The sequence below is a fragment of the Chiloscyllium plagiosum genome, unplaced genomic scaffold (genome assembly GCF_037043375.1).
Source record: "Chiloscyllium plagiosum isolate Xiang-an unplaced genomic scaffold, Cpla_swu_hap1 HiC_scaffold_6, whole genome shotgun sequence".
NCBI lineage: Eukaryota > Metazoa > Chordata > Chondrichthyes > Orectolobiformes > Hemiscylliidae > Chiloscyllium > Chiloscyllium plagiosum.
In genome coordinates this window covers 18326682-18353169 of record NW_028270144.1, presented here as the reverse complement: position 1 = coordinate 18353169, position 26488 = coordinate 18326682, and the positions used below count along the sequence as shown (strand labels likewise).

The window sequence follows — 26488 nt, the reverse complement described above, 5'->3', positions numbered from 1 at the left end:
TGACACTGATAGGGTAAGAACAATTATTTCTTTGCTTTCCCTGCTGTGAGGACAAGATCACCCATAAGAGGAGGGAGTGCCCCCAGATCTTCACATTCTCACTTTATGGAGGTGGTGGCTGCAGTCCTGGGAAGGAAGATAATGACCGGGACTGCCTTGGAGGGGGGGGGCAGACAGGCCTCAAAGTGGAAGCCCGTGAGGAAGGCTGTAATATCAGACGTACTGACAGAGTGAGAGAGGGGTGTGTGCACTCTATCACATAAATCATCAGATAACCCTTTCTTCAAAGAAGAGCATAGGAATTCTTTCTTGAGCCCTGACCCATGTATGTATACTTCAATTAACATCACAAACAGATTATTTGATTGCCATCATATCTTTGTCTGAGAGAGCTTGCTGTGTGTAACAGGCTGCAGTACTTCTTGCTTTACATGTACGTAGTGTGATGCAACTTCAAAAAATGTCTTTAATTGGAATATCCTTAAGTCACGAAAGGTGCTATAGAAATACAAGTACCTCTCTTATTTTCTTTAATGGGGGCATTGTCATCAAGTCATTTGAACAACACCAAGCATGTTGCTCTGTAGATTTTTTTTCTGGCTATAACTTCTAAACTCAATTGTTTTTGTTCAGGTTTTAGATATGGTCATGCCATATTCAGATCTTTGTATGGTATAATTGAAAATGATTAACTCTCATGCTTTCGGCCTTTTTCAGTAGCCTGGAACATAGAACACCAGCTTCATGCAACATTGCTTTCATATTCTTATTTTACCCATTTATATTGTGAGGGAAAGTGCGTTATATGTTATATTTTGGGGTTTGGATTGGAAAATAGAGTCAGATTGATGTGGGTGTGATCTGTGAAGATTACTGTTTTTAAACTGGTCAGAGAGTCCAGTGAACTGGAGCAGTGAACTAAATACTTTAATTCCAAGCTAACAAGTGATTGTAGTCAGGTGACTGGGAGAATCCCCTGGAGTGTTAATAGATGGAAAGTGCATGTCACTGAATTTACAACAGGTTAGAAAACCACTTGTTTAGTTTTTAATTCAGAACAGAATGTTTAAGGTCTCAGTTCAGATGCGCCAGTGGAGTTCAGATCAGAATGGAGGAAAGTTTCTCAAACGAGAACCAAGTTTTAGTTTAGGGCAACCAGTCACTATAATTAAAGTGTTTTAGTTTTTGTGGAAGTTCCAAGACAGGAGAGTTTTGATATAATTGTAAATTGTCTAAAGAAAAGGAATGATGAGGAGGTGCCAGTGTTGGACTGCAGTGGAGGGGGTGGGGGACAAAGTTAAAAATCACACAACATCCGCTTATTATATTACATTACCTACAGTGTGGAAACAGGTCATTTGGCCCAACATGTCCATAATGACCCTCCGAAGAGTAACCCACCTAGACCCATTCCCCTAATATTTACCCCTGACTAATGTACCTAACACTATGGACAATTTAGCATGACCAACTGACCTGACACATCTTTGGATTGTGGGAGGAAACCGGAGTACCTAGAGGAAATCCACGCAGACATGGGGAGAATGTGAAAACTCCACACAGTTGCCAAAGGTGGGAATTGTACCTGGGTCCCTGGCACTGTGAGGCAGCAGTGCTAACCACTGAACCACTGTGCCGCTCCTTCATCAGGTAGCTACTTGATGAAGAATCAGTGCTCCGAAAGTTTGTACTTCCAAATAAACCTTTTGGACTATAACCTGCTGTTGTGTTTTTTTTTAATCAAAGAAAAGGAACTCAGGGGAGTCAGTAGAGTAAAAGTTTAAAGAGTTGAGACAGAAACATCTACAAAGAGTAGTGTTAGAGAACACAACTTTATTTTTTACTGTGTGTTACGATCTTCTTAACTGTCTTAGATATCAAGCTCTGTTTGCTTTCTCTTTTGTGTAAAACCTGATGTTGTATTGTTAAGGAACATAAGTGGCCTTGTGTAAATGTGTTTCAGTGACTCACCATATGATAAATAATCCAAAGATTAAACATGACCTCTCCAGTAAGGTTTCCTTCTGGGATCGGATTTGCCCAGCATTACCGTTAGATGATTCTAACGTTATAAAGAATATATGTTTGCTGTAGAGCATACTGAATTCCAATGGTAACAGTAAATACATTTTTTACTCTTTCATTTACAGTGATACAATACAGACAGGAGCCATTCAGACCAAGTGAGCCTGTTCTGGCTCTCTAACAGAGCTAAACAGTTCGTCCTGTTCCCCCTGCTCTTTCCCCATACCCCTCCAAATGTTTCCTTCTGGAATACTTATCCAATTCTGTTTTGATAACTCCTATTTAATTCACTTCCGCTGCCTTTTTAAGCAACACATTCCAGATCTTGACAACTCACTGAGAAAAATAAGTTCCCATCACCCCATAGAGTCTTCTGTTGCTCACCTCAAATTTGTGTCCCTCTGGTTACTGACCCTCCTGTTGGTATAAACCATTTCTCCTCATTTGCTCCATCAAATGTCATAATTTAGAGCATCTCTATTAAACTGCGCTTTAGCCTAGTCTGTCCAAAGGAGAACAATTCTGCTTGGCCAGTCTCCTTCAAGTAATGTATGCTCCCAACATAACCAGCTGGGTCCCTTACTATTTGTGATATATATATATATATGTAGATAATGATACAGAAGAAAATATAGGGGAGGATGATAAGAAGTATGCTGGTGATTGGCTGGTGGTTGACAGTAAGGAAGAAGATACTGGGTTACAGGAGGCTATCTTGGCCAGTTGAGCAGACGGAATTTAATGCTGATATGTATGAGGTGATGCACTTTGGAAGAAATAACAAGGCAAGGGAATACTCACTCGATGGTAGCAGATTAGGAAGCTCAGAAGAAGAGAGGGATCTTGGGGTGCTTGTCTACAGTTCCCTGAAGGTGGTAGGACAGGTCAATAGGAAAGGTAAGAAGGAACAGGGACACCTGCCTTTAACAGTTATGGCATAGAATATAAGAGCAGGGAGATTATGTTGGAGTTACTGTCTGGGATGGTTTGGATGTAAAGAGAGGCTGAATATATTTGGGTTGCTGTCTTCAGTGCAGAGAGATCTGACAGGGGACCTGATTGAAGGCCATACAATTATGAGGGGCATGGATAGAGTGGATAGAAAGCAGCTGCTCCCCTTAAGGGTCAATAACAAAAGGGCAAAAGTTTATGGTAAAAGGCAGGAGGTTTAGGTGGGATTTGAGGACATTTTCTTTACAGTCAGAAGGTGGGGGGAATCTGGAATGCCACTACCTGGGAGGGAAGTTGAAGCAGGAAACTTCACATCCTTTAAAACATACCTGGATGAGCAATTGAAATGTCATGACATTCAAAGCTATGGGCCAAGTGCTGGAAAGCAGGACACATGTAGATTAGAGCAGTTTTGTCAGTGTAGACTCAATGGGCCAAATGATGACTTCAGTACTGTCTGCTTTTCTGACAACTGATCCATGGTACTGGTCTAGTAAATCTCCCCATTCCAATATGAACAACCAGCTCACTGTTTAATGTGAGAATGATATCTACTAGGTAAGATTCCTGATGAAGGGCTTTTGCCCGAAACGTCGATTTTACTGCTCCTTGGATGCTGCCTGATTTGCTGTGCTTTTCCAGCACCACTCTAATCTAGAATGATATCTACCCCAGTCTCTGAAATCCAAAAATGACTGGGAGGTTATAACCATAGAGGCTGAACAGACTGGAAACGAGAAGATTGAGGGGGATGACCCAATAGAGATTTTTTAAATCACAGAAGGGTTAACAGGCTTTTAATGGAGAAAATGGTGCTTTCATTTGTGAGGGAGACCAGAACTGGAACACACTGGTGAGTATAGAGGAAGAAGGTTCAATTCAGGCAATCAAGAGAGTAATAGATGGTCATTTGAATGGAAAATATGCCACAGCAGAAAGGCAGGAGAATGACACAAAATCATAATGCTCATTCAGATAGCCAGTGCAAAAACAATGGGCCGAACAGATTCATGCATTATAACAATGCTTTGAGTCTGTGCGTGGTGATAATGTGGAAGTTGCTACCACAGAGAATGATTAAAGTAAATAACTTAGACACATTTATGGGGAATCTAAATAAAGACACAATTGAGCAAGGAATAGAAGCATTTGCTCAAGATATATTAAAGTGAATGGAATAGGCCACGCGTGAAGAATAAACACCAACATGGGTCAACTGAATCCTTTCTTTGCTGTAAGTTCTGTTCAATCTGAAGACCATCAATTTATCATTGCTAACGTTGGGTATATACTGCTTACAGTTACCAAATTGACACAAAAAAATTCATGAATCATTATTGTTAACTACAGCATTAAAAGAAAACTTTACAAGAGCTGGAAATCTGAACTAAAAGCAGAAAATACTGGAAACTGAAAATACTGGCAATGGCTCAGACAGCTTCTCCAGAATGAGGACTCACTAAGATTATTGCATTTGGGTGTTTTTCTGAACGTGCGGTGACTGTAATACCTTAAGGTAAAATTGAGAGGACGTTAAATAGATGGCGAGTGCAGTGAAGATCAAAGCAAATCACCAATTTGGAATTTATTTTTAAGTTTTTCTTCTGAAGTTGATTAAATTTATAGAACTGCAACATAAACTGACAGAGCGTAATTGCATCAGCACAATTACGTTTACAAGAATAAATTAGATAGATTCATGCTGTCTTGTGCAAAAGTAACCACAGGCTATTTTTCAGAATCCAAAGCTACCCAATTGAATATAATAATGAAGATGCCTCAGAAAATATTCCCCCATAACATCAACATGCATTTTATTCCATTTTTGACCTTGCTGATATGCTTGGCTTCATACTACCTCCCCATCCTCCGCCAGTCATGTCTCATTATCTTAATTAAACCAACAATGTCAGTGGAAAGTTTCCATTTGATAAATCTAATGCAACTCAAATCTCAATCTGCTCAATGCTGCACCCATATTTCGATAAGTCAGAAATTGAGATGATGGTTCCACTGTGGATATCAAAACTAGTAGCCATCAATATAAAAGATTCACTAATAAATCCAGTTGGGAACTCAGGCGAAGCCTCTTTATCCAGAGAGGGTTAAGTCTAGGGAACTCCCTACTCAAAAACTGGTTGAAATGAATACATCAAAAGGCTCTGTATCTGAATGCATGTAAGTATTGATACCATAGCAGATCAATTGATAGCACTAATAGAAACAAATATATAGGTTCTGATGGCCATTCCAGAGTCATGACTGCAAGATGACAAGGACATAGTCATGATAATTCAAGGATACATGACATTCAGGAAAGAAAGAAGGTAGGAAAAGTTGGAAGGATAGCTGTAATTAATGATGACATTGCTATAGTAGAGAGAAAATATCTTGGTTCTGGAGGTCAATATATCGAATCAATTTGCGAAGAGATGATTAACAGTAAAAGGTAAATACTTGTGGATATGGTTTAAAGCAAACTCCCATCCTAACAATAATGACACTATAGATAGGGTACACAAGAAGACATAATGGGGGGGGGGGGGGGGGGGGGGGGGGGGGGAAGGGGTTGTGAGAAAGATACAGTGATTTTTATCTACAAATCTACACACAAAATTAATCAGATTGGCAAAGGTAGCCAGGATGAGGAATTCTTGGAGGGGCTTCGAATCAGTTTCATAGAATAGTATGTTCTTAAAATCAACTGTTCTAGATCTGTTATGGAGAATGTGATAAGACTCAGCAATGGCCTCATAGCATCTACACTGCTCAGTAGCAGGAATCATAACATGACAGAATTTCATATTTAGTCTGAGGGAGAGAAGAGTCTATTTAAGACTGGTGTGTAAACTTAAGACAGTTATTAGGGCATGACGAGTAAACAGGCTAAAGTGAACCAGGAAAATAGGCTAAGGGATAAGTTTGAGATGCAGTAACAGACACTTAAGAAGCTATTTCAGAATAGTCAGAAAATACATTCCAGTGATTAAGAAATAGTCTAAGACATCATATCTGTAGCAAAATAAAGAAGTTAAAAATAGTAACATCAAACTAAATAAAAGAGTATATAATTGTGCAAAGATGTGTGAGAGGCCAGAAGATTCAGCAGAATATGAAGAACAGTAAAAGGTGACTATAAAGGTTAACAAGGAAGAACAAATTACATTAGAAGAGAAAGCTAGCTGGAAATTTTAAAAATGATAGTAAGAGTTTCTACAGATATATATATATTTTATATATATATATACTATACTATATATTTATAACTTTCTGTATTTAAAATGGGAAAGGTCTATTATAAAATCAAGGATTGTGGAAAGGATTGCTGCACTTTTAAAAATCTGGTTACTGACACTCATTGCTGTTTACTTGTTCAAGTAGAGATGGCGATGGTTACTGTAAACGAGCTGTAACCAGGAGGCAGGAACCAGGTGTATGAGGGAGATTCTGCTGGCAACAAGTCGCTGAATTGTCTGTGTACTGGTGCTCAGTATTAATAGCAAAAGCCTTCTGCTTCCAACAACTGTGTGTTTCACTCCTAGATAGATGAATGGCTTGGGACTGTGAACAATATGTTCAAAAGCCTTTGGACCTCTGAATAGGGGAGTGGTGTCATTCTCTCGGCAGTAAACAACACCTAAAGCCTGAAGAAAGCCTTATTTTCCCTCATTAGTTGCAGTAAGCTGTTGTGTTTGACCAATAAGTTAGAAATTTTATAAGTTTTGAATAAGTTGCTCTGGGCCTATTGTAAACAGAAAATACCTGGAAGAAAGAGATCAATGACAAGCAAGTCCTGATAAGTTAAGGAATAATCTCAGTCAACTCTGTGGACATGGATCATTGATCTGCCTTCCTAGTCTTTCCCTGCAACCACAGCATAAATGTTTTTTTTTTTGCCCGTATGTGCCTGTCTGTATGTGGATGCAGGAGGAGTTTTATAAGGGGTTAGAATATAATTTAGTTCTTTATATGTAGCCATAATCTATTTATTTTAAATAAGTAGCAATTGTTATGAAGTTGAAGGCACGTACTAAACCTTTAAGGGAGAGAGAATGCTGTTCTGAACTGAGAGATTACAAGCACCTGTGTATATGACTAGATGGCAGTCCCAGAGTGTACTGGAAATTTGAAAATATGTGACATTTGGCTGGAAAATAGATATCTGAGTTTTGGTTGCTGTTTTGACAACAATTTGAATTGAACCAATCAGTTTAGATGATACCCCAGGATACTAAGACCCAATTGAGTTTGAATTTATTGTTTTGCCAACATCGAACCAAAGAGACGATTCGATGTTGGGAGTATATGAATGAAGACATTTGAAAATTGGTCAGGGAACAACTGCTGGAGAGAAGAAAACTGCTGGAGAACTAATTGCCCATGTAACATCTTGCTGTCAAAGAAATTTAAAAAACACTCTGTAACAAAGGTATTTTTTCATGTGAAATATACTCACAGTAAAAATAAAGAAAATGACCCAAGGAGATGAGCAGCAGGAAACCTGAAGACAGTAGGGAGGACAAAGACTGTGTGATTTTGAGATTAATCAAATGTAATTTTAATAAATATCTTATTGGAACAGCATATTGTTATAGAGTTGGAGTCAGAGAGTAAGCAGTTAGGAGAAAGGGGGGCTTACATTTATGAATTTTTTTGTTTAATGTTCTCTTTTAGAGTAAAAAGTAAATTGATATTACTTTCTGTAAATAGTGGAATTTAGGAGTTCTCTGTCACTCATATTTTAACAGATTACAGGCAAGCTTTTCTGGGTGTTAGGTTAATTAACAGAAAAGGTTTGCTTTTGTGTTGTAACACAATCCTTGGTAACTATGGAAACTTGGTCTGTATTTTCTTCTAACATTCGTCCAAAATTATAAGTAAATTGGGCAACTTTACATATTTTCAGAAAATCTTTAACTTTTGTGATGATTCAGAGAATAGTAGTCTTGATTTCCAGCTAATCAATGAGATCTGATACATCTAAAAAGAAAATAAGTTACTGTTAGACCTCTAGAACATGGATATAAGGAATTAATAATGGAAAATAAGGAAATTGCAGATGAATTAAACAGATGTCTTGTCACTATCTTCTTTTCAAAGGAAATAAATACCATTGGGGGTGAATTGGGGGTGGGGGGGTGAAAGGAAAGGAGCCTAAAATAATTACAATCACCAGAAAAAGTATACTGAAGAAATTATTAGAACTAAATGCTGACGAGGCCTTGGATTCTGATAGACTTCCTCTTAGGGTGTAAAGGTGGCTGTGAAGATCCTGGATACATTGGCTTTAATTTTCCAAAATTCCCTGAATTTTGGGATGGTCCCATTAATTGCAAATTCAAAGAAATAGGAAGTGTGAAACTACAGATAAGTTAGTTTAACACCAGGAAAACTACTAAAAATTACCAAGGTGATTATAGTACCATACTTCAAAAATATGAATCCAAAATGTTCAGAGTTAACCTGGTTTTGAAAGGCTAATCATATTTAACTTATTTATTGGAGTTCTTTGAGGAAGCACAAAACATGTGGATGAATGGGAACCTGTGGATGTGCTATATGTAGATTTCCAGAAGGCACTTGTCAAGATGTTGCATCAAAGATTACTACAAAAACTGAAAGAATATTGAGTGCTAGCATAGATTGAGAACTGGTTAGCTAACACAAACCAGAGTAGGCATAAATGGATCATTTTCAAGTTGGCAAGATGACTACCCCAAGGAGTAGTTTTGGGTCCTCAAATATTTATAAATCATATCAATAACTTGGATGAAGAAAGTGAATCTATGATGAGACAAAGATAGATTGAAGGGTAAGTTTTGAAGAGGGCATAATAGTCTGCAAAGAGATAGAGCTAGATTAAGTGGGTGGGACAAAAGAAAATGATAGATGACCTATACTATGGGAAAATGTAAACTTGACCACTTTGGTCGGAAGAAAAGCATTATATTACATACCCTACCATATGTATAATACATTAGCATGCAAGTACAGCAAGTGATTAGGAAGGCAAATGGAATGTTGTTATTTATTTCAAGGGGAATTAAATGTAAAAGTAGGGAAGTTTTGTTACAGTTGTACGGAGCATTAGGAGACCACCTGAGAATACCATGTGTAATTTTGGTCTTCTCTTTAAGAAAGGATATAAATATGTTAGAAACAATTTAGAGAAGGTACCCTTGATTGACAACTGGGATGGAAGGCGAGTTATGGTACGTAGAAAGGCTGAACAGTTTGGGTCCCTATCTGTTGGCGTTTAGAAGCATGATCGATCATGGATGTAGGTTTGCTCACTGAGCTGGAAGGTTCATTTCCAGACATTTCATCACCCTACTAGGTAACATTTTCAGTGGGCCTCAGGTGAAGCACTATAATGATTCCTGATTTCTATTTATATGTTTGGGCTTCTTTGGGTTGGCAATGTAATTTCCTGTAGTGATGGCATTTCCTGTGGTGATGTCATTTCCTGTTCGTTTTCTCAGGGGGTGGTAGTTGGGGTCTAACTCGATGTGTTTGTTGATAAAGTTCTGGTTGGAAATTAGAGGAAACCTTCAAGACCATCAATAATACCCTTACTGGCATAAAGTTCACTAAAGAGGAGGTAAACAACAACAAACCGCCATTTCTGGATGTCACAGTAGAGTGAACAGCCAATGGGCAACTTCAAACCAGTATATACAGGAAAACAACACATACAGTCCAAATATTGAACTACAGAATCATCCCAACATCCACAAACGAAGCTGCATCAGAACATTATGTCAACGAGCCAACACACACTGCAGCACAGAGATCTACGCAGAGGAAAATCACCTATACCGTGTATTCAAAAAGAATGAGTACCGAATGAACACAGTCCGTCGATTTCTCAGCAACAAATCCAAACAAGCAAACAAAACATGTCCAGAAACCCTAACTACTCTCCTCTACATCAAAGACATCTTGGAAATGACTGCCAGACTACTCAGACCCCTTTGCATCATGATAGTCCACAAACCCACCAACACACTAAAACAGCCACTAATGAACCCTATACAGACAAGCAAAACTAATGTCATTTACAAAATACTGTGCAAGAACTGTAACAAACTCTACATTGGACAAACAGGCAGAAAACTAGCCACCAGGATACATGAACATCAACTAGCCACAATAAGATATGACCCTCTCTCACTAGTATTCATACATACAGATAAGGAAGGACATCACTTCGACTGGGACAACACATCCATCCTAGGACAAGCCAAACAGAGACATGCAGGAGAATTCCTAGAAGCATAGCATTCCAACCAGAACTCTATCAACAAACAGATCGAGTTAGACCCCATCTACCACCCATTGAGAAAAAGAACATGAAATGACATCAACAACTCAAAGAAACCCAAACACATCATGTACAGTGCTTCACCTGAGACCCACTGAAAATGTTACCTAGTAGGGTAACGAAACGTCTGGAAATGAACCTTCCAGCTCGGTGAACAAACCTACATCCAGAACCTCAACCTGAGCTACAAATCTTCTCAAACCTCGCCATGATCAATCATGTTATTGAAACACAAGATCCTGAGGAGACTTGAAAGGTGGATGCTGAAAGGATGTTTCCCCTTACTAGAAAGACTAGAACTAGAAAGCATGGTTTAAAAATTAAGCGCACCCAATTTAAGGCAGAAATAAGAGAAGGGCCAGCGAGTCTGTGAAAATCTCTTATTCAGATGGTGTCACAGCCAGAGTCACTGAACAGTTTTAAGGCAGAGATAGATAGTTTCTCAACTAACAGAAGAGTCAGAGATTAATGGTGGTAGGCCAGAATGTGGAGTTGAGGCAGCAATCAGATCAGCTAATTGGCGAAACGGGGTCAATGGACAAAATGACCTCTCCCTGATCCTAAATCATATGTTCATATGAATAGCAATAGCATAGAAGTATTTAAGGGAAAGCTAGATCAACATGAAGGAGAATTCAATGGATGGATATGTGGGTAAGGTGAGATGAACAGCGATGCAAAGGGCTTATTTGAAGTATAAAGCTGTGACAGGGACCAGCTGGGCCAAATGGCCACTTGCTGTGCTGTACATTTGGTATAATACGAAAATTTCGACCTTGAATAAAATATTAAAACTCCAAAAGCACTGAATGATCATTTGTGAAAGGATTGGAAAATTGGTGATAATGGATAGCTTTTCTAAAATGAAAAGAAAGGGAGAAAAAGATTATTAGGTGGACAACTTACTAACAACAGGCTGTTAAAAGTGAGGATTTCCCTGGATCTACCTACTTACTGATGCTAAAAGTTTTTCCTTCAAGTCTGTTGTGTTTTGGAATGGGCTGCCTGATCTAGTGATAGAAGCAGATTTCAAACAATACATTCAAAAGACAATTGGATAATTATTCAGCAAGGAGAAACATTGCAGGGTTTCACCAAAAGGGAAAAAGCAGGGGGATTGGGATTAATTGGAGAGTTCATTCAAAGAGCTGGAACAGACACAATGGTCCAATGGTTTCCTTCTGTGCTGTACAATTCTATGCAATAAAGAGAAAAACTAGCAGAATTCAGTTCTTTCTTCAACAACTCAACTCCCATCGCTGATCACGGAGAATACTGAGAAGCAATGTGGAGACATTCACAGCACAAAACTTCCTCCCAGAGACAACAATTTACACAATATGCATTCCTACTGGTTTCAAATTATTTAATACATATTTAATAGTACAGACATTATTTGTTTGCCTTACTGCATGCTTCAAGCTTTAAGGTTTCCTCCAAACCCCTTCACTTTGCTGTTTCCTTCTCGGAGTCCCTCCTGAACACTTTTGACCAAACTTTAACCTGCCTTCATAGCCCCTTCTGTGGTGCTGTCCCAAATTTTCTTTCAAAATTACTCCTGTGACGTATCTTGGGAAGTTTCACTATGTTAAAGTCACTAAACAAATGCAAACTGTTATTGCTAATAACAGACTTTATTTCAAAAATCTTAATTTGAGAGGAACTACACATTTATTAAACACAAATTGCAGTCATACCTGCAAGCATGCTGGGGCTCTACCTTGGGGCTTATTCATGTCTACTGCTACCAGCTGCCATCCACCAGCTGCATCTTCATGAAACATCTGCAGAGAAAAGACGATACAGTTCACCAACATACATACTTCAAATACTATAACCTGAAAATAATACACCGATTCAATAAATTTTACAACAATTCTGAGGTTACGCGAAGATTTACAAGGATTGTACCAGGGATAATGGAATGCAGTTATAAGTAATAACTGGAGAAGCTGATTCATTCTTATTTGAGTTGAAAACAATAACAGTCATAGAGATGTACAGAGTGAAAACAGATCCTTCGGTCCAACTCATCCATGTCAACCAGATATTCTAAACTGATCTAGTCCCATTTGCCAGCATTTGGCTCATATCCCTCCAAACCCTTCCTATTCATATACCCATCCAGATGCCTTTTAAATGTTGTGATTGTACCAGCCTCCACCACTTCCTATGGCAGCTCATTCCATACACGCACCACCCTCTGCGTGAAAAGGTTGCCCCTCAGGTCCCTTTTAAATCTTTTTCCTCTCACCTTAAACCCATGCCCTCTAGTTTTGGACTCCCCTATCCTGGGAAAAAGACCTTGGCTCTTCACCCTATCTATGCCCCTCATGATCTTACAAACCTATATGAAGACCCTTCCAGCCTCCAACATTCCAGGGAAAATAGCCCCAGCCTACTCAGTCTCTCCCTCCAATCCCAGCCACATACTTGTAAATCTTTTCTGAACCAATAAGAGGAGAATTAATGGAGACATTCCAAATAATGAGGAGTTCTGATAGAGCAAATAAAAAAGAAACTGGCTCCCACTGGCAAGGGATGGTAATCAGAGGACAGAGATCCTTAATTCCGTTTAAGAACGAGAGGGAGAGACAAGGAGAATTTTTGTTTATTTTTTAAACATAAGTTGTTCTTGTCTGGAATGTGCTTTCTGAAAGGACACTGGAAATCATTTCAACAGAAGTTTTGAAGAGGAGGTTAGTTAAGTATTTAAAAAGATAATAAAAGGCAAAGAGTGGGAAAATGGGACGAAGTAGGTGACTATTTCACACAGCCAGTACAGACACAATGGGCTGAATGGCCTCGCACTGGATAGTAAAATGCCTCATCATGGAATAAGTGAAGGAGGTTGAGCAATTGTTTCCACAGTGTTAATGCCACTCAGTGAGCAAAACACATAAAAAAGCATTGGGCTTAATATATACTCAGTGCTAGGAATAGAGTGAAAGAATTTTGAATGGGAGACCAGGCTTCTTGCGGGTTCTGCCATGTTTAACAGTGGGATATCTCCAAATTTATTCATTAGCTTTACCACCTGGCAATTGCATTGACAGAGTAGCTGGGTACGGCTGTGGGGTCAGTTACCTCAGTTGTCTAGATGTTTGCAGTGTGACATTTCATGATACTAATGCTGTGCGGACAGTCTCTGGACAGGCTGTGGTGATTCAGGCTCGATGCAGAGTGGTATTCAAGGTATATAACTCATTCTCGAACAAAGAGGCATCCCCAGTCCTTCCTGGGCTCTGGCTAATTATCTTACTTGCCTGTCGGGCAGAACAGTCCCCCTCAATTCTCTTAAAACCAGAAGCAGGTGGCTCAGGGATTTTGTCTTTCTACCTGCTTGCTTTTGGGGCCTGATCAAAATAAAACTTTGAATTTTGAGAGTTAACAGATATCTTTGTAGCATCTTTGAACAGGGTGAGGTCCTGGAGAACTGGAGAATTGCTAATGCTGTCCCCTTGTTTAAGAAGGGTAGCAGGGATAATCCAGGTAATTATAGTCCAGTGAGCCTCATGTAAGTGGTAGGGAAACTGCTGGAGAAGATACTGAGGGATAGGATCTATTCCCATTTGGAAGAAAATGGGCCTATCAGTGATAGCCAACATGGTTTTGTGCAGGAAAGGTCATAGTTTTACCTACTTAATAGAATTCTTTGAGGAAGTGACAAAGTTAATTGATGAGGGAAGGGCTGTAGATGTCATTTAAATGGACTTCAGTAAGGCGTTTAATAAGGTTCCCCATGGTAGGCTGATGGAGAAAGTGAAGTTTCATGGGGTCCAGGGTGTACTAGCTAGATGGATAGAGAACTGGCTGGGCAACAGGAGACGGAGTAGTAGTGGAAGGGAGTTTCTCAAAATGGAGAACTGTGACCAGTGGTTTTCCACAGGGATCTGTGCTGGGACCACTCTTGTTTGTGATATACATAAATGATGTGGAGGTAGGTATAGGTGATCTGATGAGCAAGTTTACAGATGACACTAAGGTTGGATAGTGTAGCAGATAGTGAAGAGGACTGTCAGATTAGAGTAGATTAGATTAGATTACTTACAGTGTGGAAACAGGCCCTTCGGCCCAACAAGTCCACACCGACCCGCCGAAGCGCAACCCACCCATACCCCTACATGTACCCCTTACCTAACACTACGGGCAATTTAGCATGGCCAATTCACCTGACCAGATTATATAGTAGAATATAGATAGATTGGAGAGTTGGGCAGAGAAATGGCAGATGGAATTCAATCCGGGCAAATGTGAGGTGATGAATTTTGGCAGATCCAATTCAAGAGCAAACTACACAGTAAATGGAAAAGTCCTGGAGAAAATTGATGTACAGAGAGATCTGGGTGTTCAGGTCCATTGTACCCTGAAGGTGACAACACAGGTCAGCACAGTGGTTAAGGAGGCATATGGCTTGTTTTCCTTCATCAGCCGGGATAGTAAGAGTTGGCACATCATGTTCTATAAGACATTGGTTTGGCCACATTTGGAATACTACGTACAGCTCTGGTTGCTACATTACCATAAGGATGTGGATGCTTTGGAGAGGGTGCAGAGGGTGCACTAGGATGTTGCCTGGTTTGGAGGGCACTAGCAATGAAGAGAGGTTGATTAGATTAAAATTATTTTCATTAGAAAGATGACGATTGAGGAGGGACCTGATTGAGGTCTACAAAATCACGAGAGGTATAAACAGGGTGGATAGCAAGAAACCTTTTTCCAGAGTGGGGGACTCAATTACTAGGGGTCATGAGTTCAAAGTGAGAGGGGAAATGTTTAAGGGAGATATGCGTGGAAAGTTACTTACGCGAAGGGTAGTGGGTGCCTGGAACGCATTGCCAGTGGAGGTGGTACAGGCAGGCACGATAGTATCATTTAAGATGTATCTAGGCAGATACATGAATGGGCAGGATGCAGAGGGATCCTTTGGAAAATAGGCAGCAGATTTAGATAGAGAATCTGGATCAGCGCAGGCTGAGAGGGCCGAAGGACCTGTTCCTGTGCTGCATTTTTCTTTGTTCTTTATACGGGGCTACTTTTGAAAATGTGCTTTGCCAGTCGACAGACTTACCTGCTAGATATTTGACAAAGTCACTCGTACACAAAGGAAATAGGAAAATAGACCTAAAACATCCACTCTATCTATTCATACATAATCATTATACTTAACAATCACAAACGTAACATTTGGCTTGCCACAAAACTGATAAAGAACTGTACATGCTGGAAATCTCAAAGCAAAACAGAAAAAAAAAGTGAAATCTTGCAAAGATTATACAAGGTGCCTCCAGACAAAAGGGGTAGCCATGGGCACCCGTATGGGCCCCAGCTATGCCTGTCTCTTTGTTGGCTGCGTAGAACAGTCCATCTTCCATAATTACACCGGCACCACTTCCCACCTCTTTCTCCGCTACATTGAAGACTGCATTGGCGCCACCTCGTGCTCTCGCGAGGAGGTTGAGCAATTCATCAGCTTCAACAACACATTCCACCCTGACCTTAAATTTACCTGGACCATCTCTGACACCTCCCTCCCCTTCCTGGACCTCTCCATCTCCATTAATGACGACCTGACTTGATACCGACATTTTTTACAAACCCACCGACTCCCACAGCTACCTGGATTACACCTCTTCCCACCCTACCTCCTGCAAAAATGTCATCCCGTATTCCCAATTCCTCCGCCTCCGCCGTATCTGCTCCCAGGAGGACCAGTTCCACCACAGAACACACCAGATGGCCTCCTTCTTTGGAGACTGCAATTTCCCTTCCCACGTGGTTAAAGATGCCCTCCAACGCAACTCGTCCACATCCCACACCTCCGCCCTCAGACTCCACCCCTCCAACCATAACAAGGATAGAACGCCCCTAGTGCTCACCTTCCACCCTACCAACTTTCGCATAAACCAAATCATCCGCCGACATTTCCGCCACCTCCAAATAGACCCCACCACCAGGGATATATTTCCCTCCCCACCCCTTTCCGCCTTCCGCAAAGACCGTTCCCTCCGTGACTACTTGGTCAGGTCCACGCCCCCATACAACCCACCCTCCCGTCCTGGCACCTTCCCCTGCCACTGCAGGAATTGCAAAACCTGCACCCACACCTCCTCCCTCACCTCTATCCAAGGCCCTAAAGGAGCCTTCCACATCCACCAAAGATTCACCTGCACATCCACCAAAATCATTTATTGTATCCCGATGCGGTCTCCTCTACATTGGGGGGACTGGATGCTTCCTAGCAGAACGCTTTAGGGAACATTTCTGGGATACCCGCACCAATCAACCACACCTGCCCTGTGGCCCAACATTTCAACTCCCCCTCCCACTCTGCTGAGGACACGGAGGTCCTGGGCCTCCTTCACCACTGCTCCCTCACCACCCGACGCCTGGAGGAAGAATGCCTCATCTTCCGCCTTGGAACACATCAACCCCAGGACATCAATGTGGACTTCAACAGTTTCCTCATTTCCTCTTCCTCCACCTCACCTTAGTTCCAAACTTCCAGCTCAGCACTGTCCCCATGACTTGTCCTACCTGCCTATCTTCTTTCCCACCTATCCACTCCACCCTCCTCCCTGAACTATCACCTTCATCCCCTCCCCCACTCACCTATTGTACTCTATGCTACTTTCTCCCCACCTCCACCCTCCTCTCATTTATCTCTCCACTCTTCAGGCTCTCTGCCTGTATTCCTGATGAAGGGCTTTTGCGCGAAATGTCGATTTTACTGCTCCTCGGATGCTGCCTGAACTGCTGTGCTTTTCCAGCACCACTAATCCAGAGCTAGATAGACCACACCTGAAATACCAAGCAGTTTGGTTCCCTTACCTGAGGAAGCTATATTTACATTGGAAGCTGTCCAGTGAGGCTTCACCATGTTGGTCCTGGGTACGGAGGGATTTTATGAGGAGCGGTTGAGTAGACTAGGCCGGTATCAGAGTTTGGAAGAGTGACGAGAGAACTTATAGAAGCACAAGACCTTTCGGGACTTTGACAGGGTAGGTATGGTGAAGTTCTTTCCCCTTGTGTCTTGGACCAGAGGATATAATCTCAGAGTGAAGGGTCACCCATTGAAGGCAGAGATGAGGAACAACTCCTTCTCTCAAAGAGTAATGAATCTGGGAAATTCTTTACCACAGAGGGCTGTTGAGGATGGGTCCTTGAGAATATTTATGTCTGAGACAGAGATTTTTAAATCAGTAAGGGAAACAAGGGATATGGGGAAAGCATATGTTGTCAGGATTGGGAGCTTTGAGTTATAAGGAGAAGCTGGGTAGGCTGCAATATTGAGGATTATCAGGTCAGCCATGACCTCATTGAATGGCAGAGCAGTCTCAAAGGGTCGAATGGCAGAGCAGTCTCAAAGGGTCGAATGGCAGAGCAGTCTCAAAGGGTCGAATGGCCTACTTCTGATCCTATCTTTCATGGTCGGCCAGAATCATTCTTTAGAGTTTAAATGTCACACTTAATTTGATAATCACTCTTGTTAAGTCCTTTGGGACATTTTATTATGTTCAAGGTTTAATTAAAATACAGGAACACTATTCTCAAATATAAATGGTCGTCCCACAGTTTGCTATTCTATCTAAATATTGGGCTTGTAGATATATCTTGTGTTTTGGAATACAATTTTATCATGCTTTTCTTTTCTGACATCTCAGTGGCATGATTCTAGGCAGTAAAATTCAATATCAAAGCCATGACATGAAAATGCAACTGACCACCAATCCGACTAAATTACAGTTATCCATTAGAGTGTGAAAAATTTACAGTCACTAGTTATGTGAAAGCTAACTTACTTGTACTGCTGACAGCACCTGCTAAATGTAGTGAGGGATGCCCTGGCAGAAATCCAACAAAGTAATTTCACCAACATTTCTAAAAACCCTCAAAGAGAGTTATGATTATCTATGATACCACTTGATAAATGTCCAAATTTGGAAGAGGTTTGGGAGAAGGACTATTCAAATGGGGAGTAGTGCAATGGAAAATCTGTACACTGGATCTTTTGACATTTGTTCTGGGATATGAGTTTTGCCATCCAAGGTGGCATTTATTGCCCATCCTTAGTTTCCCTGGACTCACTAGCTTACTTCGAATTGCAACTAATAGTCAACTGTGGGACTGAAGTCACATATATCCCGAGGCCAGGTAAGAATGACAGGTTTAATTCACCAAGGGACATGGATGAACCAATTATGCTTTCAATAACAATCTAACAGGTTCAAGGTCACTTTTAAAGAGAACAGCTTTTTATTCCTACAAATATTCTCTTTTAAAATGAAATCTTTTCACTTGTGTATCCAGGGAATTTTTCATCATCATCACCATTTGGGATGATTAGTGGCAAATAACATTCATGTCACACAGGAGACAGGCAACGACAGTTTTTAAGAAGAATGTGTCTTTACCTTCCTGTGATATTACAATTGGTGAGTTGATGTCGACAGAATCGTACAGCAGGGAAACAGACTCTTTGGTCCAGCCAATCCATGGGTGGCATGGTGGCTCAGTTGCACAGCACTGTGGCTCAGTGGTTAGGATTGCTGCCTCACAGCACCAGGGACCCGGGTTCGATTCCAGCCTCGGGTGACTGTCTGTGTGGAGTTTGCACATTCTCCCCATGTCTGCGTGGGTTTCTTCTAGGTGCTCCAGATTCCTCCCACAGTCCAAAGATGTGCAGGTTTGGTGAATTGGCTATGCTTAATTACCGATAGTCAGGTATGTGTAGTTTAGATGCATTAGTCAGGGGAAATTTCGAGTAATAGGGTAAGGGAATGCGTCTGAGTGGATTACTCTTCAGAGGGTCAATGTAGACTTGTTGGCCCAAATGGTCTGTTTCCACACTGTAGGGATTCTATGATTGAAACATAATCCCAAACTAAACTAGTCCCACCTGTCTGGGCTTGGCCCACATCCCTCCAAACATTTCTTATTCATGTATTTATCAAAATGTCTTTTAAACATTCTAACCATACCCGCATCCAACACATGAACCTCACTTTATGCAAAAATATTGCCCCAAATGTCATTTAGAAAATCTTTCTCCTCTCACCATAAAAATATGCCCCTTCATGTTGAAATGTCCCATCCTAGGGAAAAGATATCTTACATTCACTTAATCTATGCCCCTCACAATTTTAATAACCTCCATAAGGTCACCCCTCAACCTCCTGTGCTCCAGTGAAAAATGTCCCCGTCTATTCAGCATCTCCATATAACTCAAACCTCCCAATCCAGGCAACAACCTGGTAAATCTGAGTCAAGATTAGAGTGGTGCTGGAAAAGCATAGCAGGTCAGGCAGCATCTGAGGAACAGGAAAATCGATGTTTCGGGCAAAAGCCCTTCATTAGGAATGAGGCTGGGAGCCTCAAGGGTGGAGAGATAAATGGGAGCGGGTTTGGGCTGGGGAAAGGTAGCTGAGAGTGCAGCAGGTGTATGGAGTTGGGGGTGAAGGTGATAGGTCGGAGAGGAGGGTGGAGTAGATAGGTGGGAAGGGAGATTGTCAGGTAGGGCAGGTCATGAGGATGGTGCTGAGCTGGAAGGTTGGAACTGGGGTAAGGTGGGGGGAGGGGAAATGAGGAAACTTGTGAAATCCACATTAATACCCTGGGGTTGGAGGGTCCCAAGGCGGAAGATGAGGTGTTCTTCCTCCAGGCGTCGGGTGGTGAGGGAGTGGCGATGGAGGAGATCTAGAACCTACATGTCTTTGGCAGAGTGGGAGGGGGAGTTGAAATGTTTGGCCACGGGGCAGTGGGGTTGGTTGGTGCAGGTGTCCTGGAGATGTTCTCTGAAGCATTCTGCGAGTAGGCGGCCAGTCTCACCAAAGTAGAGGAGACCACATCGGGAGCAACGGATACACTAAATGACATGTGCGGAAGTGCAGGTGAAGCTTTGATGGATGTGGAAAGCTCCTTTGGACAGAGGTGAGGGTAGAGGTTTGGGTGCAGGTTTTGCAATTCCCGCGGTGGCAGGGGAAGGTGGGTTGTTAGGGGGCGTGGACCTGACCTGGCAGTCACGGAGGAAATGTTCTTTACGGAAAGTAGATAGGGGTGGGGAGGGAAATGTATCTCTGGTGGTGGGGTCCATTTGTAGGTGGTGAAAATGTCAGCGGATGATGCGATGTATATGGAGGTTGGCAGGGTGGAAGGTGAGGACTCGGTGGGGGGGTTCTGGCCTGGTTGCGGTTAGGGGTGGAGTTTGAGGGCAGAGGTGCAGGATGTGGATGAGATGCATTGGAGAGCATCATTGACCATATGGAAGGGAAAATTGCGGTCTTTAAAGAAGGAGGCCATCTGGTATGTTCTGTAGTGGAACTGGTCCCCCCGGGAAAATGTTAGTGTCAAGTTGGTCACCGTTGATGGAGATGGAGAGGTCCAGGAAGGGGAGACAGGTGTCAGAGATGATCCAAGTGAATTTAAGGTCAGGGTGGAATGAGTTGCTGAAGTTGATGAACTGTTCAACCTCCTCATGGGATAATGAGGTGGCACCGATGTAGTCATCAATGTAGTGGATGAAGAGGTGGGGAATGGTGCCGGTGTAACTCTGGAAGATAGACTGTTCTACGTAGCCGACAAAGAGACAGGCATAGCTGGGGCCCATGCGGGTGCCACTGGCTACCCCTTTTGTCTAGAGGAAGTGGGAGGATTTGAAGGAGAAATTATCGAGGGTGAGGACCAGTTCAGCCAAACGAATGAGATGGTCAGTGGTGACATTGGGAGAGGAAGAAAGGAGGGCTTGGAGGGTCTTGTCATGGCGGATGGAAGTGTAGAGGGACTGGATATCCATGGTGAAGATGAGGCGTTGGGGGCCGGGAAAACAGAAGTCTTGGAGGAGGTGGAGGGCTTGGGTGGTGTCCACAACGTATGTAGGGAGTTCCTGGACCAGGGGAGATAGGACAATATTGAGGTAGGTAGAGATGAATTCAGTGGGACAGGAGCAGACTGAGATGATGGATTGGCTGGGGTGGTCAGGCTTATAGATCTTGGGTATGAGCTAGAATTGGGTGATGCGGGGCTCCCAAACTATGAGGTTGGAAGCTGTGGGTTGGAGATCCCCTGAGGTGTTGCGGTTGTGTATGGTTTGGGAGATGATGGTTTGGTGATGGGAGGTGAGATCATTGTCAAGGGGGTGATAGGAGGAGGTGTCTTCAAGTTGGCGCCTGGCTTCAACAGTGTAGAAGTCAGTGTGCCAAACTACCACTGCACCCCCCCTTGTCTGCTGGCTTGATGGTGAAGTTGGGGTTGGAGCAGAGGGAGTGGAGGGCTGCGCGTTGTGCGGGTGAGAGGTTGGAGTGGGGAAGGGAGGTAGACAGATTAAGGCGGTTAATGTCTTGGCAGCAGTTGGAAATAAAGAGGTCAAGGGTGAGTAACAGACCAGCATGGTGTGTCCAGGTGGATGGGGTGTGATGAAGGGGTCCTCGGAGGGTGGGCGGGAATCTTGATTGAAAAAGTAAGCTCGGAGGCGGAGGCTCGGAGGCGGAGGCGGTGGAAGAAGAGTTCGACGTCACAACGTATATTGAATTCATTGATGTGTGGACAGAGGGGGATGAAGGTAATCTTTCCTGAACCCTCTCCAGCTTAATAATACTCTTCCTATCACAGAACTGGACACATTATTCCGGAAGAGGCCTCACCAATGCCCTGTGCAACCTCAACATGATGTCCCAACTCCTATCTTCAAAAGTCTGAGCAATGCCTCTCAAACCGTACCTCCCAACTCCATAAACTCTACCACCTGGAAGGAAAAGGGCATTAGATATTTGGTAACATCACCACCTGTAAGTTCCCCTCCAAGCCACTCATCATCCTGACCTGGAATTAAATCAATCTTTCTTTGTGGTCAGTGGGTCAAAATCCTGGAACTCCTTCTCTCGCAGCATTATATATGTGCTCAGACCACATGGACAAAAGCAGAACGAGGTGGTAACCCATCACTTCTGGCTCAGGAGTAATTAAGGATGGACAATAAATCTGGCCTTGCCAGTGATGTCACTATCTCAATAACGAACATTTTAAAGAAAATATGCTTAATGTCATTATTGTTACTTCTGCTAGTAGATCAACATGATAAGCACTAAGTTCAACATACCCTTGAAATAATTTACTTGAAGAAACTGCTTTGTATGTTGACAGGCTGTCTTGATCCTTGATGGGCCCAAATGTCAGTCAACCCCATGAGTTCTCCTCCACCAGTTTCGCCTCTATAGCACTGCCTGTCTCTTTCTCAGTTCATCAGCTGCTGAAACCCTCATTCGTCCTCGTTAACTTGAGACACAAACCATGTCGATACTCTCTGAACTGATCTCCCACCTCACCCTCCCATAAACCTGAACTTTTTTTGCAGTCTATATCCCAACTCCTGCCAGACACTGTTCATCTGTCATTGTGTTCACTGACCTATCAGAGAATCCCCTACAGTGTGGAAGCAGGCCATTTGGCCCATCGAGCCCACGCTGACCGTGCAAAGAGCATCCCACCCAGACCACCCCCCCTACCATAACCCTGTAACCTTACATTTCCCATGGCTAATCCACCTCGCCGGCACATCCTTGGACACTATCAGCGATTTAGCATGGCCAATCCACTGAATCTGCACATCTTTGGACTGTGGCAGGAAGCCGGAGCACCTGGAGGAAACCCAAACAGACAAAGAGAGAATGTGCAAACTCTACACAGACAGTTGCTCGAGTCTAGAATTGAACTCCCAGGTCCCTGGCACTGTGAGGCAGCAGAGCAAATCACTGAGCACCGTGCCACCCCAATGTTGACTCCTGGGCTGGCATCACCCTGACTTTAGATTTCTCATCCATTTGTTGAAATTCCTTGTCTCTCCATATTTCGATTTACCAAGTGGTGTCATAGATAATCGTAACTCAGTTTGAGGGTTTTAAAAAATGTTGGTGAAATTACTTTGTTGGATTTCTGCCAGGGCGTCCCTCACTACATTTAGCAGGTGCTGTCAGCAGTACAAGTGAGTTAGCTTTCACATAACTAGTGACTGTAAATTTTTCACACTCTAATGGATAACTGTAATTTAGTCGGATTGGTGGTCAGTTGCATTTTCATGTCATGGCTTTGATATTGAATTTTACTGCCTAGAATCATGCCACTGAGATGTCAGAAAAGAAAATTGCTCCATATTCCAAAACACAAGAATATATTTACAAGCCCAATATTTAAATAGAATAGCAAAATGTAGGGTGGTCACTTATATTTGAGAATAGCATTCATGTATTTACATTGTACCTAATAAAATGTCCCAATGGACTTAAAAAGAGCGATTATCAAAGTCTGGCCTTGCACACACCCCTAATTTTAACTGTTTAATCACTGGAGGCCCTGCCTTCAGTCGTCAAGATCCGAGATTCTGGAACTCCTCACTAAACCTCATCGTGTTTCTCTTCCCTCCTTTCATCAGTCAGAGGATTGAGTACAGGAGCTGAGATGTTTTGTTGCAGCTGTACAAAACTTTGGTGAGGCCACATTTGAAGCACTGCATGCAGTTCAGGGTGCCCTACTATAGGAAGGATATCAATAAAGTAGAAAGAATGCAGAAAAGATTTACTGGGATCCTACCTGGACTGGAAGGTTTGAGTTGTAGGGACAGATTGCATAGATGAGACTTTTTTCCCTGGAGCGTAGGAGACTGAGGGGTAACTTTACAGAGATCTATTAAATCATAACAGACATAGAGAAGGTAGATAGCCAACACCTTTTCCCCATGGTAGGGGAGCCTAAATCTAGAGGGCATCAGGGTAAGGTGAGAAGGGAGATACAAAAGGGTCCAGAGGGACAATTTTTTCACAAAAAGGGTGGTGAGTGTCTGGAATGGGCTGTCAGAGATAGTGGTGGAAGCGAGCACCATTTTGACATTTAAGAAACATTTAGACATGTACATGGATGGGATAGGTCTGGAGGGACATGGACCATAGGACTAGCAGGCAAATAGGACTGGTTTAATTGTGAAAACTGGGCTGCATGGACAGGTTGGGCTGAAAGGCTTGTTTCCATGCTGCAGCCCTCTATGACTATAAGCTGCTTCTTAAACTCTAACTTATATGATTAAATTTATGCCCTTTGGTGTCATTGTAATGTTATAATAATGCTCCTGTGAAGAGCCCTGTGATAGTATTTTTACTATAGCTATAACCAATGCCAGCTGCTGTGGTTTGATAATTCATCCACAGTTGTGGGCAGAGAGATACCTGTGTAGTGGCTGTGGAGGTGGTACTGCTTCGTGGTCCCCACATCTGCTGAAACTGTACTCTGATTTCTGCAAATGTCTCTATGATAACTGCAATGAATACATTCTGAAAAGAAGAGAGAAAACTCATTAAACACAAGCATATGAGGAAGAAGGCTGTGCTAGTAAAGTGAGATGAAGGAGGATGCAAGGAGTGCAATATAAATCAGAATCCCTACATTGCAGAAATAGGCCATTTGCCCCTTTGAGTCTGTACTGATCCCCGAAGAACATCCAACTCAGACCCACCTCATCCCCATAACCCCGCACGGGGTTTTTAAACCATGAGCTCACCCTCCTTACCTGCACACCCCTCGACACTACGGGGCCCTTCCTGATGAAGGGGTTTTGCCCAAAACGTCGATTTTCCTGCTCGTCGGATGCTGACTGACCTGCTGTGCTTTTCCAGCAGGTCAGTCTAAACTCTAGTTTCCAGCATTTGCATTCCTCACTTTTTGCCCAATGTTTTAGTGTGGCCAGTCTACTAAACATCTTTGGGAGAAAGCCAGAGCACCCAGCAGAAACCCACACAGACATGTGTGAGAATGTGCAAACTCCACCCAGACAGTCAGCCAAGGCTGGAATCGAACCCAGGTCCCCTGGCACTGGGAGGCAGCAGTGCTAACCACCCTGCTGCCCATGAATGCTGGCAATGTGATTCATTCTTCATTGCCTTCTGAAATGGCCTAACAAGCCAGCCATTTGAACCTAACTGGTGCAAAGTCTGATAAAAGCAATGAAACTGGATGGACCACTCAGCATCAGCCAAGCTGCCAAAAAAGACAAGGTACCCACTGTCCTGTCAACCTTGCAAAGTCTTCCTTACTGACATCTTGGGGGGGAGGGGCATACCAAATACTGTCCCACAGGTTAGTCAAGCAACGGCTTGATATAGTGATTCTCATAGAAGCTTAGAAAATGACAATAGGACTAGGCCTATTAGCCCCTCAATATGTTCTCAGCTGATCATTCAACTCAGTATCCTTATTGCTGCTTTCTGACTCCCTCCTTTCTTGAATAGAAGACCATATGACAATAATATGTAGGAGCAGAATTAGACCAGTTGGCTCATGGAGTCTGTTCTGCCATTTAATCATGGCTGATACGTTTCTTCATCCCATTCACACGCTTTCTCCCTATAACCCTTGATCCCCATCACTAATCAGGGATCTATCCGTCCCAGTCTGAAATACACTCAATGACTTGACCTCTACCGCCCTCTGCGGCAGCGAGTTCCACAGATTCACCACTCTCTTGCTGAAGAAATTCCTCTTCATCACAGTTCTAAAGAGTTATTCCTTCATTCTCAGGCTGTGCTCTCGTGCCCTAGTCTCACCTGCTAGTGAAAAGATCTTCCCCATGTCCACTTTCTCCAGGCTTCTTGGTTATTCTGTAAGTTTCAATCAGATTCCCCCCACTCCATCCTTCTAAACTCCATCGAGTACAGACCCAGAATCCTCAACCGCTCCGTATGTGACCAGCCCTTCATTTTTTCCAATGTGGAATTTTGTGTGTATGGTTCTGCCTGAAAGGGTGACTCAATCCCCCTCTCCTCAGCAACTGAAATACTCACAACTTTAATTCATATTGTTGCAATATTTTTTTTTAAAAGGGTGCGGTGGATTAAAAAGATCACTGCCTCGCCTTCCTCTTTCTCTTGACAGTAATGCTTACATTTGAAAAAAGGGGAAACATCTACCGTTCATTTTCTGCCCTGATATCAAAGGAGCAAGTTAATACATTCGCCAAATGTTTCCCTCGTTTGTCACGTTTAGCAATTACAACCAGGAGCTGTACCTTAACGAGCCAGGCCAGGAAGAAGATCAAAGTGATGAAGTAGAAGTATGAACGCCATCGTGGAAAGCTGTCAATTGCCCGATACATGAAGAACACCCAGCCTTCCTGTGAGGCAGCTTCATAAACAGTGAAGATACTGGTGC

The 26488-nt window shown here is 42.6% G+C and overlaps 1 protein-coding gene across 4 annotated transcripts in view; it reads right to left on the bottom strand.

Annotated features, from left to right (window-relative positions):
- nalcn (sodium leak channel, non-selective) overlaps positions 1 to 26488 on the bottom strand; it is a 296924-nt gene that overhangs the window by 218857 nt on the left and 51579 nt on the right. For all 4 annotated transcript variants that reach the window (XM_087987922.1, XM_043691273.2, XM_043691274.2 and 1 more), the window contains exons 8-10: positions 26346 to 26488; positions 24511 to 24615; positions 11998 to 12084 (exon numbers count right to left, since the gene is read on the bottom strand). In XM_087987922.1, the coding sequence (XP_087844048.1) occupies positions 11998 to 12084; positions 24511 to 24615; positions 26346 to 26488 (335 nt within the window). The remainder of the gene's footprint in view (positions 1 to 11997; positions 12085 to 24510; positions 24616 to 26345) is intronic.